Genomic DNA, 15,037 nt, shown 5'->3' with positions numbered 1-15,037 from the left:
TAATTACTGCCTATTTATCCCTTCCTTCCTTACCAGGTATGTTTCTGACTGAGCTGATAGAAAAATATTTCGTGTCCCCGACCCTGTTCCGAGTGATCCGTCTTGCCAGGATTGGCCGAATCCTACGGCTGATCAAAGGGGCCAAGGGGATCCGCACGCTGCTCTTTGCCCTGATGATGTCCCTTCCTGCGTTGTTTAACATCGGCCTCCTGCTCTTCCTGGTCATGTTCATCTACGCCATCTTTGGAATGTCCAACTTTGCCTACGTTAAAAAGGAAGCTGGAATTGACGACATGTTCAACTTTGAAACTTTTGGCAACAGCATGATCTGCCTGTTCCAGATTACCACCTCTGCTGGCTGGGACGGGTTGCTAGCACCTATTCTTAATAGCGGACCTCCTGACTGTGACCCTGAAAAAGATCACCCTGGAAGCTCAGTTAAAGGGGACTGTGGGAGCCCCTCTGTTGGGATTTTCTATTTTGTCAGTTACATCATCATATCCTTTCTGGTTGTGGTGAATATGTACATCGCTGTCATCCTGGAGAACTTCAGCGTTGCTACTGAGGAAAGTACTGAACCCCTGAGTGAGGACGACTTTGAGATGTTCTACAAGGTTTGGGAGAAGTTTGATCCCGATGCCACCCAGTTTATAGAATATAGAAAACTCTCTGATTTTGCAGCTGCCCTGGATCCTCCTCTTCTCTTAGCAAAACCAAACAAAGTCCAGCTCATTGCCATGGATCTGCCCATGGTCAATGGTGACCGGATCCATTGTCTTGACATCTTATTTGCTTTTACAAAACGTGTTTTGGGTGAAGGCGGAGAGATGGACTCTCTTCGTACACAGATGGAAGAAAGGTTCATGTCAGCAAATCCTTCTAAAGCATCCTATGAACCTATCACAACTACACTAAAACGAAAACAAGAGGATGTGTCTGCTACTGTTATTCAGCGTGCTTACAGACGTCACCGCTTAAGGCAAAATGTCAAAAATATATCAAGTATATACATAAAAGATGGAGACAGAGATGATGATTTGCCCCATAAAGAGGATATGGTTTTGGATAACGTTAATGAGAACTCAAGTCCAGAAAAAACAGATGCAACCTCCTCAACCACCTTTCCACCTTCATATGATAGTGTAACAAAACCAGACAAAGAGAAATATGAAAAAGACAAAACAGAAAAGGAAGACAAAGGAAAGGATGGCAAGGAAAGCAAAATATAGAGCTTCATATTTACTACACTGTTTACAGCCTGTGAGGGTGATGTATTTGTGTTAATAAGACTTTTTTAAGGAGGTCTATGCCAACATGTTTTATCAAAATATTCTCAAATTCAGTGCAGTCTCAAGCTCTGATTCCCTAAGACAAGTGGGCAGCATTAGCAGATGGCTATTTTTGCACTGGTAAATGATTCTGTAAGAATTGTAAGAATAACTCTATAGGGATTATGATTACAGCAAACAAAGGTAATTTAATTTCATTTGCTTTTAATAAATCACAAGACCATGTAGAAAATGTTCACATTTACCTTGGTCTTTTCACAGGATTGCAAACATTCATGTCTCCCATGCAAATACAAAAACACATACATATATCTATCATATGGATATCTACAAAAGTGTTTTGCCGTGGCTTTGCCATGAAATGCCCTGATAGAAGGAATGGACATTAGTAATGAATGTTTAGTTAAAACATTTTGGAGTTAGTGATCAAAACTCTTACATCCATGAACAGAGGTCATTCCATATTTTGAGGTGCTTAAATTTATTCTATATTGTAATCACAATTAATTTATATGTGCCTATAAAAAGCTATGGAATTAAAAGCATATGTAGGCTATTCATTTCAACAAATAGTTTTCATTTATCTTGACTCGTGTAACAACCAGAATTAAGATTTACCTTTAGAGTATTGTGCTTTATAGCCTGTCTTTTTATATCCTTCTTAGTTCATATAACCACAGAACATGAAAAATTATTCCACATAAGTATCACACCCCTCAAAAGAAAGAAGATAAATTAAAAAGAAACAACTGATGAAAGCTTTATTTACTATTATTTATATAAAATGGCACTAGACTCTGCTGCCCCAAAATACTACCTTTTAATTTCTTTTGTCACATTTTGCTGCTTTCTCATGCAGTATTGTCTAGTCATCCTTTAGCACTAAGCAAAATATTTCCCTTCAATGAAGTACTTTCTGATATGCAGGTAGCTGTTTGATACCATTGTACACGTCTGAATAGATGATGACATGGGCACAGTATTTACTGTATCACCTGTACACCATCCTAAATGTATGGCAAAGTTTCAAGTCATAATATATGACAGACTTTCAACTCAGACTTGTCTTTGGAATAAATGAAAAAGCATTCCACTGAGATTCTTGCCAACTTGCTTTCTTGCCACTTAATTTACTTCACTAATTTGTACAAGCAGTCTTTTAGACTGCTATTTTTTCATCTAAAAATGAGGAGGATGGCACTTTCTACTTAAATTTCATGGCTATGAAGCCATATTATTCATCAATCAATAAAGTATCCTGTCCTGAGCTTATAGTTAATGAAGCATATACTCATTTTGCTATAGCTGGTGTCATCCTACCAAGGATTTTAAGTCTAGTTTTTAAGTAATTCTTATTAATAGTGGCTTGAAAAGAATGGCCATGGCACAGTTTTTCATCAGTTTATTTCAGGAATATGAGGTCCTCCTCCTATCAAGTTATACATGTGCAGGCAAAAATTGAGTTAGGTAAGGAGAAAGTAGCTTCATTTAGATGTGGGAGTTTTCAAAGCAAACATCTAGAAGATAGGTCATTCATTTGCTTTTTTAAATTAAAAAGTAACATGAATTGTATTTCTATAATAAATACTTGAACACATTTTTTGTTGTTCTGGCTAGTTAAAAATAAAGGAGATTTAAACATACCTATAGAGATGAAGAGGTATGGGTAGAGAATGAGAAATAGAAAGTAGGAGTGACTAAGAAACACAGGTGAGAATGTCAACAAAAACAAAGAGAGATTTCCACAGAACTTCCTATCTAGAAAATTTTTAAATTGTGATGTATTTTATAACATCAATGAAAGAGATTTTCACTTGTAGACATTTGTCGTAAGGTACATATAAAATTAAATCTAGGGCCAAAGATTCTTTACAACTATGTTCAATCATTAATCTTTGGTTATTTGAGCCACTTTTCAATGTAATATAAAAGATACCATGCAGTGTTTTCCTAGACTCTGTAAAGCATTTCATCTCATACTTGCTAAGTCGGTTGAAAAATACATTGGACAATTTAATTAGGGAACCATACAAAATATATTACATTTGTAAGGTTTTTTAATACATAAAATTAAGAAATTAATATCACCTTTAATTTGAATTGTTTATCCTGGTTATTTTAAACATATATAAATATAACTGCATTTTGCATATTTACAGACGATAATGTGAAAAAATATATGGTGGGCAGACTTATGTGTGATTTACTATTAATGTTTATACATTTCCTAATTTCTATGTGAAATAAAAATATTGTCAACTGATTCCTCATCACAGTTCCTTCTTAACACTTCAAAAAATATGAAGTTGTTGTTTCCCCTGTTTCATGATGAACTATAATTTTAAAAAATATATAACATATTTAGGTTTTGTACATATACATGTTTTCCCAAGAATGTCTAGTTTTGACTTTTTAGCAACTAAGAGCAATATTTGGATCAGAGCTCATTTAGTACAGTGTGAGCTTGAAGAAAAATTAGTTACATTACTCTTTTGTACTGGTTGTGAGCTATCACCCTCCAGAAGGCATTGTCATACTAACACTTAAATTACATAATCACTGAACTCATTTCACCTAATGATGGAGAATGGCAGTTACACTGTAAATTTTAAGTTTGAATAAAATGTAAGCAAACAGATTTGAACAAAAATGTATACATATAATTTGAATAAACATGGGAGAATTTCATTTTACCTTTTGGATTGTTCCATCATTTGCAAAAGATATAAGTGACTTGTCAGCCAATTCTAAAATGCTGATTGTTAAATCTCAACTCAAAATGTTTAGCATGATTTTATAGAATTTTGATAGGTTTATTAAAAAGAGTTAAGACAAAATGCATATGTAAATAAAGCAGTTCTAAATAGACATTTTGGAGAAATGTTAATGAAAGTAATGAAATGAGGGCCAGCTATGTTAGTTAGAATGGTCAAGTCATTGGCCTAGGTTTAGGACGTATGTATAGAGACCACCACATTTTTAAAATATCAGTGGTTTATTACATTATGTTGAAGAAAACAAGAATTGCTTCACAAAAATATATCGATAGCAAATATATATATATATATATCGATAGCCATGAATATAAGAATACTATTTACATAGAAGTCTTTACAAATTTTATACATCTATGTATGCTCATACTTCAGTTTGAATTTGTCATCTATTATACTGCCATTATATTTGAGACTTACACAATGTAATAGAATCTATAAATAAAAGTCCTCAGAAAAATAAAATCATGTTTGCATGTGTTTTCTGTTTCTGTGAGAATCTTTAAGGAGATAAATCGGTGCATCCCTAAATAAGTTGCAGCTACGGATTGTTGTTTGTTTGTTTTTTTAATCGAAAGATTAACAGTTTTAAATGTCCTCCATAAGAAGTCTTCCAGGATAAAGAAGATGGGAGTAAAAAATAAAGAGTCCCAAAGCAATTCACTGAAAACTGCAACAGAGTTTGTGCCAAAGGAAAAACACTTGAGACAGAAAATAAAAATATACAAACATTTAGCCACACAGAGTACACACTGTGTGTGTGTGTGTGTGTGTGCGCGCGAGAGAGAGAGAGAGAGAGAGAGAGAGAGAGAGAGAGAGAGCGCGCGCGCATGCATTGAGCGATGTTAGTATGGCATACATAATGGTGAAGGGTAAATACAGAAGAACTGTATTTGGATCCCAGTTAAGTCATGACTCTTGAGTTTCCTGAATACATTGCTCACCCAGTACATGCCTCAGCTTTCTCATCTACAAAATGAGGATAATCTACATCATAATATGGTCCTAAGTATAGAATGAGAAAATCCATATGAAGCCATTAGAACAATATCTGACAACACAGAACCAAGAGTTTATATTAGCAATAGTACTTAGTGTGTCCATCAGTTTGCCACTTAAAAAACAGTTGCCCAGGCTACCTCTCTGTCACACTGGAGTACAATGCACTTTCCATCAATGTTCAGTATAACAGTATGTTCTCTCTTTTACATGGCTTTGTGTAAATATGGTACCCCAAAGACTCATACACCCTTTTCATATGAATAAACATTTAATGATGTGACATATACACCAAAATATTTCAAAATTGAGCTATTATTGATGTTTGTGAAGTCAAACAACATGCTAAAATGGGGACACATGCACCTTTACAAAGGTTTAGCTTATTCCATGAAAAAATTTTGAGGTTGTAATTCCTCTATTTAGCTAAATAATGAATACAAATCTCTTTGAGGAGGGGACAAAAATGACAATACATTAATTATAAATTTCTAGAGTAATATATTGATGTTATATTTTATGAATCATGTATATGTTATATGTATTAGGTTGCTTTATTATAATATACTCTGTTACCTAAGTTATATATTATTGTAGAATAGTTGGAAAGATAGTATCAGGATGCTCCACTCTCAAAAGCTTTGTAATACTTGGTCATAACTTAAGACTTCAGTTTGCGCATATTCTTTTAATGCAAATTTTTATAATTCTAAACACACTCTAGCCACTCAGTTTAATAATTTATTAGCTGTTTTGCCAAAGAAAAAAACATTCAGGGGCTAACCTTTTGTTACTAGTAGTTTTTTCACTCTCATCTCTATAAATGAATGATTTTAAAATTTTTAAAAATTTTTTTATTGTTCTAATACATTTGTTTTTTTTTTCCCAAAACCACTTTCCCCTGCTCCACCTACTCCAACCTCCCACTCTCAATCCTTCCCCACTTTGGCTTTGTCCATGGTCTTTATACATGTTCCTTGATTTGACCCTTCCCCTCTTTTTCCCTGTTGGAGCCTCCCTCCTCCCCTCATTATTGTCAGTTGGTTTTTTATTTCAGTGTTGTTGGTTATATATTTCTTGTTTGTTCATTTATTAGAAGTCCCACTTACAGGTGAGATCATGTAGTACTTGCCTTTCACCCGCTGCCTTATTTCACTTAGCATAATGCTCTCCAGTTTCATCCATGCTGTTGCAAAGGGTAGTAGCTCCTTCTTTCTTTCTCTGTAGTATTCCATTATATAAAGGTACAATATTTTTTTGATCCACTCAGTTATTGATGGTCACTTAGGTTGCTTCCAGCACTTGGCTATTGTAAATTGTGCTGCTATGAACATTGGGGTGCATAGGTTCTTTTGAATTGGTGTTTTGGGATTCTTAGGGTATAATCCCAGCAGTGGAATTGTTGGGTCAAAAGGCAGTTCCATTTTTAGCTTTTTGAGGAAATTCTGTACTGTCTTCCACAGTGGCTGCACCAGTCTGCATTCCCACCAACAGTGTCTAGGGTTCCCTTTTCACCACAACCTCACCAGCACTTGTTGTTTGTTGATTTGTTTCTGATGGCCATTCTGACCGGTGTGAAGTAGTATCTCATTGTGGTTTTAATTTGCATCTCTCTGATGGCTAGTGATGCTGAGCATCCTTTTATATGTTTCTGGGCCTTGTGTATGCCCTCCTTGGAGAAGTGTCTGTTCGGTCCTTTGCCCATTTTTTAAATTGGATTGTTTGTCTTCCCAGAGTGGAGTCATGTGAGTTCTTTATATATTTTGGAGATCAAATCTTTGTCTGAGCTATCATTGGCAAATATATTTTCCCATATGGTTGGTTGCCTTTTCATTTTGCTGATGTTTTCTTAAGCCATGCAGAAGCTTCTTATTTTGATGAAGTCTCATTTGTTAATTTTTTCCTTTATGTCCCTTGCTCTAGGGGACATATTAGTGAAAATATTGCTGCTTGGGGTATCTGAGTTTCCCGCCTATGTTCTCCTCTAAAACTTTTATGGTGACACGACTTATATTTAAGTCTTTTATTCATCATGAGTTTATTTTTGTTTATGGTGTAAGTTGGTGATCAAATTTCATTTTCTTGCATGTAGGTGTCCAGATCTCCCAATATTAAAAAGATCATCCACCATGATCAAGTGGGATTCATCCCAGGGATGCAAGGATGGTTCAATATTCTCAAATCAATAACATAATACATCACATAAACAAGAAAGACAAAAATCATGTGATCACATCAATAGATGCAGAAAAAGCATTTGATAAGTTGCAGTGTCCATTTATGATAAAAACACTCAATAAAATGGAAGTAAAAGGGGCATACTTCAACATAATATAGGTCATATATGAAAAACCTACAACCAACATCATACTCGGGCAAAAACTAAAATCTTTCTACTAAGATTGGGAACAAGAAAAGGTTGTCCGCTGTCACCACTTCTATTCAACATAGAATTGGAAGTCCTAGTCACAGTGATCAGACAAGAAAAAGAAATAAAAGTCATCCAAATTGGAAAGGAGGAAGTAAAACTGCCACTATTTGCAAATGACCTGATAGCATACATAGAAAACCCTATAGACTCCACCAAAAAACTACTCTGCCTAATAAATGAATTTGGCAAAACAACAGGATACAAAATCAATATTCAGAAATTGAAGGCATTTCTGTACATACACCAAAAATGAAATACCAGAATCAGAAATCAGGAAAAAAAAATCCCATTTGCTATAGCAACAAGAAAAATGAAGTACCTAGGAATAAACTTAAATGAATGATTTTTTTAAAAAAATGATTCAAAATATTCATTTCATTTTGGCAGTTCAGGCCAAAGATTTAAAGATAAAAGGTTAAAATTTATAATTAAGATAGAAATTTGTGCTTCTGTTTGTGGCTAGGACATTATTATTATCCTTAATATTCTCAATATTGGAAATTAAGAACTAATTTTGTAATAAAATTTTATGGATGAGAAATAGATACCAAAACTCTATAGGAAATATTTTTTTCTTAAAAACCCCATGAAGCTCACAACCACAAAACTTCTAAATGTCAAAATTCAGTTTGACTCCCTTTAGGAATCTAGTAAAGATAGAATTCTCTTGTAATCTACCCAAACAACACAGCACATCTTGATATGTTGGTTCTAGTTGATGTCCTCAATAGAATCAGCTGTGATGAGAGAGGATTGGGAGGAAACAAGGGGGAAAAGAATTCCTCCATGCTTCATTTTCCTACCTAATTTATTTCCCTTTATTTACTTATCTTAGGCTAATCATTTCATTTTCACCCTAAATTCAGAACAAAGATTGTTAACTAGTTTAGAGTCACCTAATATTGCTTTGATTCTTGCAACAAAAAGAAAAGATGTGTTTCTCTCTAAAGAAGTACCCATCATTCGTGTATTTTAGATATAATGGGTCTGCCTTCTACAACCCACAGCCAGAATACCACTTAGAGCTAGGTTAAAGGCAGAAAGGGACCTGAGAGATAGCCAAAGAGAAAAAGAGAAGCAATCTATTTGAGCTTTGTGACTCTATGCACAGCTTACCTGAAATCTGAAGAATGACTGCAGACAAGAAGTGCCTGTTTGCAGGCAAACATATTTTAATATTTTCTTTTGAAATAAAGTTTGCCATTCATTAATTCTCATGTCTAAACCTGGAAGACTCATGATTAGCTTAGTCTAAAGAAGCCAGTGCTTGGGTAGAAAAACAAAGCCCTTTGATCTATACAAAGCTGAGAAACCATATGGCAGCTTAAAATGGCAACCTTCGGCATTTTTTCCATATTCGCATTTCTTCCTGTCCAGTTATCTCCTCCTACGGTAAGAGAATTCTTTTTTTTTTTCCCCTCCCATTTCTGTCACCTGAGAAGCTAAATCCTTCAGAACTAATCTCTTCCTCTTTATAAGATCAATAAAGCAAATTGGACATGACATTGAAAGCACTTAAAGATATCTAAGCACTGTTTTACTGACTGCAATACCATCTTATGCCTTTACAAATTGTCAATAAATGTAAATATACATATACACAGTTACATAATATGTAACATGAGTTTATATTTTTCTGTCATTAACAATGTGACTGTGAACTTGAACGATGCATTATATTTGCTGAGCCTCATCTTCCTCATGTATTGAGAGACTGGCGCCCAATAGTTCCAAAGTACATAAGAACAGAGTAGGAACTTTAAAGGGGAATAATTTATTATGCATTTTCTGAAGTAACTCTCAATCTATGGTACAAGCCACATTGCATGATTCATGAAAGTATGTTAAGGCTTAGTATGATCATTAACCACCTCATAAAATTTACCTTTCCAGTACATAGCAAGTTAAATATTTTAAGAATGGAAATTTAAAAAGTGAACTTGAATATCCTTTTGTAGAATATGTGCTTGTTTTTACCACCTATTTTTTTTAAATTAGACATCAGGACATCAGTGGAAATGTCAGAATAAGAACTTCTGAAAATCTACTTCTCAAAAAAAGAATAAGGATGCTGGCAAAATTGTCAAAATCAATGTTTTCAGAGCTCTGGAAATTAACCAAAGGAGAATTTTTTAAAGAAAATCAATGGCTGAAGCCCTGGCTGCTGTAACTCAGTGTGGATTGAGCGCCAGCCTGCAAAGAAAAGGGTCGCCAGTTCAATTCCCAGTCAGGACACATACCTGGGTTGCAGGCCAGGTCCCCAGTAGGGGCAGGTGCGTGAGGCAACCACACATTGATGTTTCTCTCCTCTCTCCCACCCTTCCCCTCTCTCTAAAAATAAATAAATCTTTTAAAAAATTTTTAAAAAGAAAATCAATGGTTGAATCTCAGTACAAACAGTAAGCTCCTTGAAAACCAACAGTTCCACAATCACAGTGAAAACCTGTAACCTAAAAGCCGCTAGAGAGGACAAAATGGGTTTGGAGCTTCCCAAAAGCCCTGTTCCCAGAAAATAGCTTGTCAATTCCCTGGAGAGCCCACTTGCAAAGCTGTCTTTATTAGGCCTGACCCAGAGCTCGACCAGAACAAACAACTTTTTCCCTGGGGTTGTGTGCAATTACTTAAAATTGCAGTTGCCTGAGACAATGATAATAGTTGGAGTAAACAAGATGATCAAAAATGTAAAATGAAAAGCTGGGGACTGGACTGGGATGTTCATAAAGGCTTTGTAAGGATACAACATATTTCTGGGAATCTACAAACCACATGCGTTCATTCACAAGGCTGTGAGCATTTCAAACCCATAAGTATCCCCGGGCCATCAGCATCCCAGGGCTGTGCACATGTCAGGAGCTCTCACCTCTGGCTGACCTTAAGGTTCTGCATAAGCAGGAAGAGCAAGGGCAAAATGGCAAACGTCCTGCCTGTGTCTTAAAGGAATGGCCCAACAAGCAAACAGAGGCCCTCAGCAAAGGCTGGCAGATTTCATGGTCTAAGCTTTAGACTAAAGCATCTAAAAGAAATTCTTATCCAATAATTAGCTGACCAATAACCTAATTGAGCAAAGATTTCAGTGTCTACAGATGACAACAACACAGACTTTACTGATTTAGTCTAGGAAACTCACCAAACAAACAAACAGCCATAGCCGCCACCACCACAACAAAAAGCAACAATGACAAACACAGGGAAAGGGGTAGAATATGACCTTAAGGTGATCTCTTATTAGAAACCACAGAGGGCAGAGACAGTGGGATAACATACTCAAAGTATTGAAGGAAAGGCCTTTTTCTAGCACCATAGCTAGAAAAACTCACCTTCAAAAACGAAGAAGAAATTAAGACATTCTCATAAAAACAAAACTGAAAGAATTTGTTGTGAGCATACCCGCCCTACAGGAATTACTAAAGGAAGTTCTTAGGCTGAAATGAACACTACACAATAAATCAAATTCACATGAAGAAATGAAGAGTACCAATAAATGGAACCAAATCAGTAAATGAAAAAATATAAATGCAGTATGTTTTGTCTTTTTTTCCTATACGTTTTAAAAGACAGCTGCATAAAGCAGTAATTTTGAGTCTGTATTGATGGGCATATAATGTGTAAGGATACAATTTGTATGACATAAGAGCACAAGGAACGGAGAGGGAAAGGAGATATGTAAGAACAAAGGTTTTGTATATTATTGAAATTATATTGGTATTAAACTAGATTGTTATAAGTTAAAATGTTAATTGCAACCACTAAAAAAAGTAACAAAGGAAATAGAAGGGAATTAAAATAGAATACTAGAAAATATCTTTTTCAACACAAAGGAAGGCAGTAAGGGAGGGATAGAGAGAGAAAAAAACATAAGACTTGTAGAAAATAATCAGAGAAATGACAATTAAAACCGCAATGAAATCTCACTAGACCACCATCGGAATGGCTACCTTTAAGGAAGACTGACAATAGCAGTTACTGTTAAGGATAGGGAGGAAAAAATTTCTCATTCATTGCTAGTAAAAATATAAATTTGTGTAATTACTTTACAAATTGGTTTGTCAGTATCTATGAATGCTGAATAAATATGTGTATATATGCTATCTACATATACATACACATATAGATTCTATAACCAGAAATGCTATACTAGGCATATATCCACATAAATGAGTGTTTATGGCTATCAAAGTTATGTATATGAATGTTCAGAGATGCTGTATTCATAATAGCATCAAACAGAGAAAAAAACACAAAAATCCATCAAAATTAGAAAGGATGTGGTATAGGTATACAACAAAATACTATGCACAGCAAGACAGGACAACTTACTGATACATGCAACATCATGAAGAATTTCACCAACATAATGATGAGCTGAAGAAGCTAACTTTTGGAGTGGTCAAAATTTGTTTTATATCTTATTCTAGGTCATACTTATATGGGAGTACAAATATACATATTTGAGCTGTATAATATTCTCACTGTATGGTACATTTAGAATACCTCGATAAACTGTGTTGTTACATATTGAAATGTTGAGTGTAATCCCCAGGGCAACCACTAAGAAAATAACTCAAAAATATAATAAGAGATATGACAAAGGAATTAAAATGGAATAATAAAAAATATCTATTTTACAAAAAAGAAAGCAGTTTAAGAGAGGAGTAGAGGGAGAACAAAAGATACAAGACATGTAGGGGAAAAAAGGCAAACAAAAATGCTACCTTAACAATGCATTGGAATGTCAGTCTTCTCTTTTTTTGAGTTATCAGTCAGAGAACTGGAAATGAGGACAGCAGTGAGATATCGCCAGACCACCATCAGCATGGCCACAGTTTAAGTCCAGGTGGTTCAGCCACAGTGTCATCTTATTGCTCTGTCCTGCTGCTTCTCCGCTTTTGATTCTTGGGAATTTCCTTTAGTGCCTGTCAAGCTTTGCCTTATGTTCAAAAACGTACTTACTAAATTTTACCCAACAGACATGTTATATTAGGATTTTTTTTTCCAACACACCTGGTCATCTAATTGCCAGGCATTAAATGGACACAAAATGATTCACTGTTTAGGAATCTCTGCAACTTTGTCTGACAGTCATAAAACCTAAGGTTATCTTAATGAAACATGGGCTTCCAAAATAATGTTTTTCTCCATTTCTAAAGTCTCCTAGAGCAAATGTATAAAAGGCTAAAAAGGAGTTGCAGAGAGATGGATGGGAAAAAAAAACCCAATTTATTCAAGGAGACATTAAGCCTGAGACTTAGTAAATTTAGATAATGTTTAAATTCTTTTCTGCAAGAGTAATTATTTGATCTAATTGAAGCATCATTTTCCTATTGCATTGTAATTGCATTTCACTTAACAACACAAAGCTCTCTGAGAACTTGGATGTACCATAAGTGCATGAATCATTTATCTTTGGAGGAAGGGCTTAAAATAAAGGATGTATTATGAACAGCTCTCTTTTCTTCAACTTGCAGTAAGTCTAAAGGTTTTTCTCTTCCTCATTGTTTAGATAACTTATTCTCTTTACAACTTACCTCAGACTAGAAATTAACCTGACACGTATAATATCTACCCTGTTCCTCATGTTAAAACAAAAAACAAAAAAACTCAGAGCATTTGTTTCCTTCCCTTACATAGACATCCAATCCATCAACAAGTACTATTGCTTCCACCGATAAAATCTCTCCTATATCTGTCCATTTCTCTTCATTTCTACCAACTTCACCCTAATCCTAACCACTATTATCCTTTGCCTAGACTGTTGTAGTAGCCACTGAACTGGTCTTTTAGCTCGACTTTTGATTCCTTACAATCTCTTCTCCACAGAACAAAGTGATCCTTTGAAATTCTAATTTAGATCAAGCCGTTCTCCCCATCGTCCCATTTCTTCTTAAGGTTCTTCAGAACTTTTTATTGCACTTAGCATGAAAGGCAGGCTTATTAGCATTCCAAAGGGTCTTACGTGATCTGGCCCCAGCTTCACTCTACTACCCACGTCACACCACCTCCTTCTAAAACTCAGCACGTCAGCTCCCCCGACTTTCTGTTCTTCCGTCCAGTCCAGTTCACTTTTGCCTCAGGGCCTTTCCTCTCCCTATTCTCCACCTGACTGAGAACGCAGCTGCAGCGTTTTAAATTTCAGCTCAAATGTTTCCTCCTTAGAGAGGCCTTTCCTAATCAGCCTACTTAAAGCAACCCCACTGCCCTAGTCAGTCCCTACTACATTAAACGTTTTTCATCTCCCCATTTACTATTATCTAATATTATTATGATTATATCTATTTGCTTATTTATCTCCTCTCAACTAATGAATGTAATCTTGTGAGGTACAATCTCATTTGTTTTAGACATCACGATCCCTAAAAGGCGTGGCATCCAAAAGCTGCTGGATATTAATTAACCAGATCACTTCAGAGCCCTGACCTCAGTTTAGCTAGAAAAGGAAAAGCTCTGGTGGACTAACATCATGAAAAGTTCGGTGTCTGCTTAGAGTTTAGTGTTATCTTTTCCACAGGTTGGTGAATTTAGCAGAGAAATTGTGAGACTATATAGCAGGAGAGGATGACAGGGAAGGGAATCCTATTCATATCACATCTTTGAGCTATGTTTGGCAATTGTTGTTTGCTTCATAAGAGACAGCAGATTACCTCCTAAATCGACCCATCAGGATATAAATAATCACAAAGGAATGCTATCAGTGGTGTGCTTGTAGCAAGGCTAGGCAGGTCCCTCCTCCCCCGGGGGTATTTGTGACGGGGTCCAGAGATTGGGGTGTCCGAGAAAAAGGTATTCTCCCCGTCCCAGGGCGGGCCTCCATGGGGGATGGGAGCCTTGAAATGTTGAGTGTAATCCCCAGGGCAACCACTAAGAAAATAACTCAAAATGCCTTGAGCTATTGAGGCATTTTGCATGTCAATAACAGGATAGCCTCATTCCTTATATGCAAAGAGGGTTATTTTGTATATCACCAAGGCTAATCAGGAAGGTTTAAAAGACAATACAGAAAGTAACTGGGAAAGGAAGGAGGAGAACGGCCCTACAAGAGAAAAAAGGAGACACAGACTCTGGGAAACAGTGTGAAGACCAAGTGGGAAGAAAAAGGGGAGAAAGGACTCTTGCTAATGGGCCATGAGAAGGTGCCATATGCTTATGGATTAAGAGCTGGTGGAGATCGAGGCGACGCAGAGGATGGTGCTGAGAACCGCGAGAGGCCTGCCTAGCTGAGCCCCGGACTTCTGCTCTTTTTCTTCTGAAGGACAGGTACCCCTGACTGGCCTGACTGGCCTAACTGGGCAAAGCGGGGAGGGCAGGACGGCGTGTGTGCTGGTGATTGTTTTAAAGGGATTTTGAGGTTTAAGGGCGACATTTAGCCATTAATCAAACTTGTATAACTTTTGAATAAATAGTTCCTTTCCTTTTCACCAAACTCTGCCATTCAGAGCCATAATTCCAAGGGCGGTGACCCTGGGGAAGAGGGGAGGTCTTCCTTTCCGTAATAGCATCTGGGCAGCACCCCCCCCCCCACCCCCCCCCCGCCCCGCCGCCCCCAACCC

At 36.3% G+C, this 15,037-nt stretch overlaps 1 protein-coding gene and 1 long non-coding RNA gene across 2 annotated transcripts in view; one reads left to right on the top strand and one right to left on the bottom strand.

Moving 5' to 3' along the window:
* The window catches only part of SCN9A (sodium voltage-gated channel alpha subunit 9), a 77,299-nt gene extending 76,070 nt beyond the window's left edge, over positions 1–1,229 (top strand). Inside the window, exon 26 of the mRNA XM_054562472.1 lies at positions 37–1,229. Within this exon, the coding sequence (XP_054418447.1) occupies positions 37–1,229 (1,193 nt within the window). The remainder of the gene's footprint in view (positions 1–36) is intronic.
* Positions 1–15,037, bottom strand: part of LOC129061728 (uncharacterized) — a 91,888-nt gene that overhangs the window by 45,530 nt on the left and 31,321 nt on the right. The window lies entirely within an intron of this gene.

This window comes from Pteronotus mesoamericanus, unplaced genomic scaffold, assembly GCF_021234165.1.
Source record: "Pteronotus mesoamericanus isolate MK-2021 breed Mesoamerican mustached bat unplaced genomic scaffold, CSHL_Meso_final scaffold_651, whole genome shotgun sequence".
Taxonomy (NCBI): domain Eukaryota; kingdom Metazoa; phylum Chordata; class Mammalia; order Chiroptera; family Mormoopidae; genus Pteronotus; species Pteronotus mesoamericanus.
This window is presented reverse-complemented; position numbering and strand designations above follow the sequence as displayed.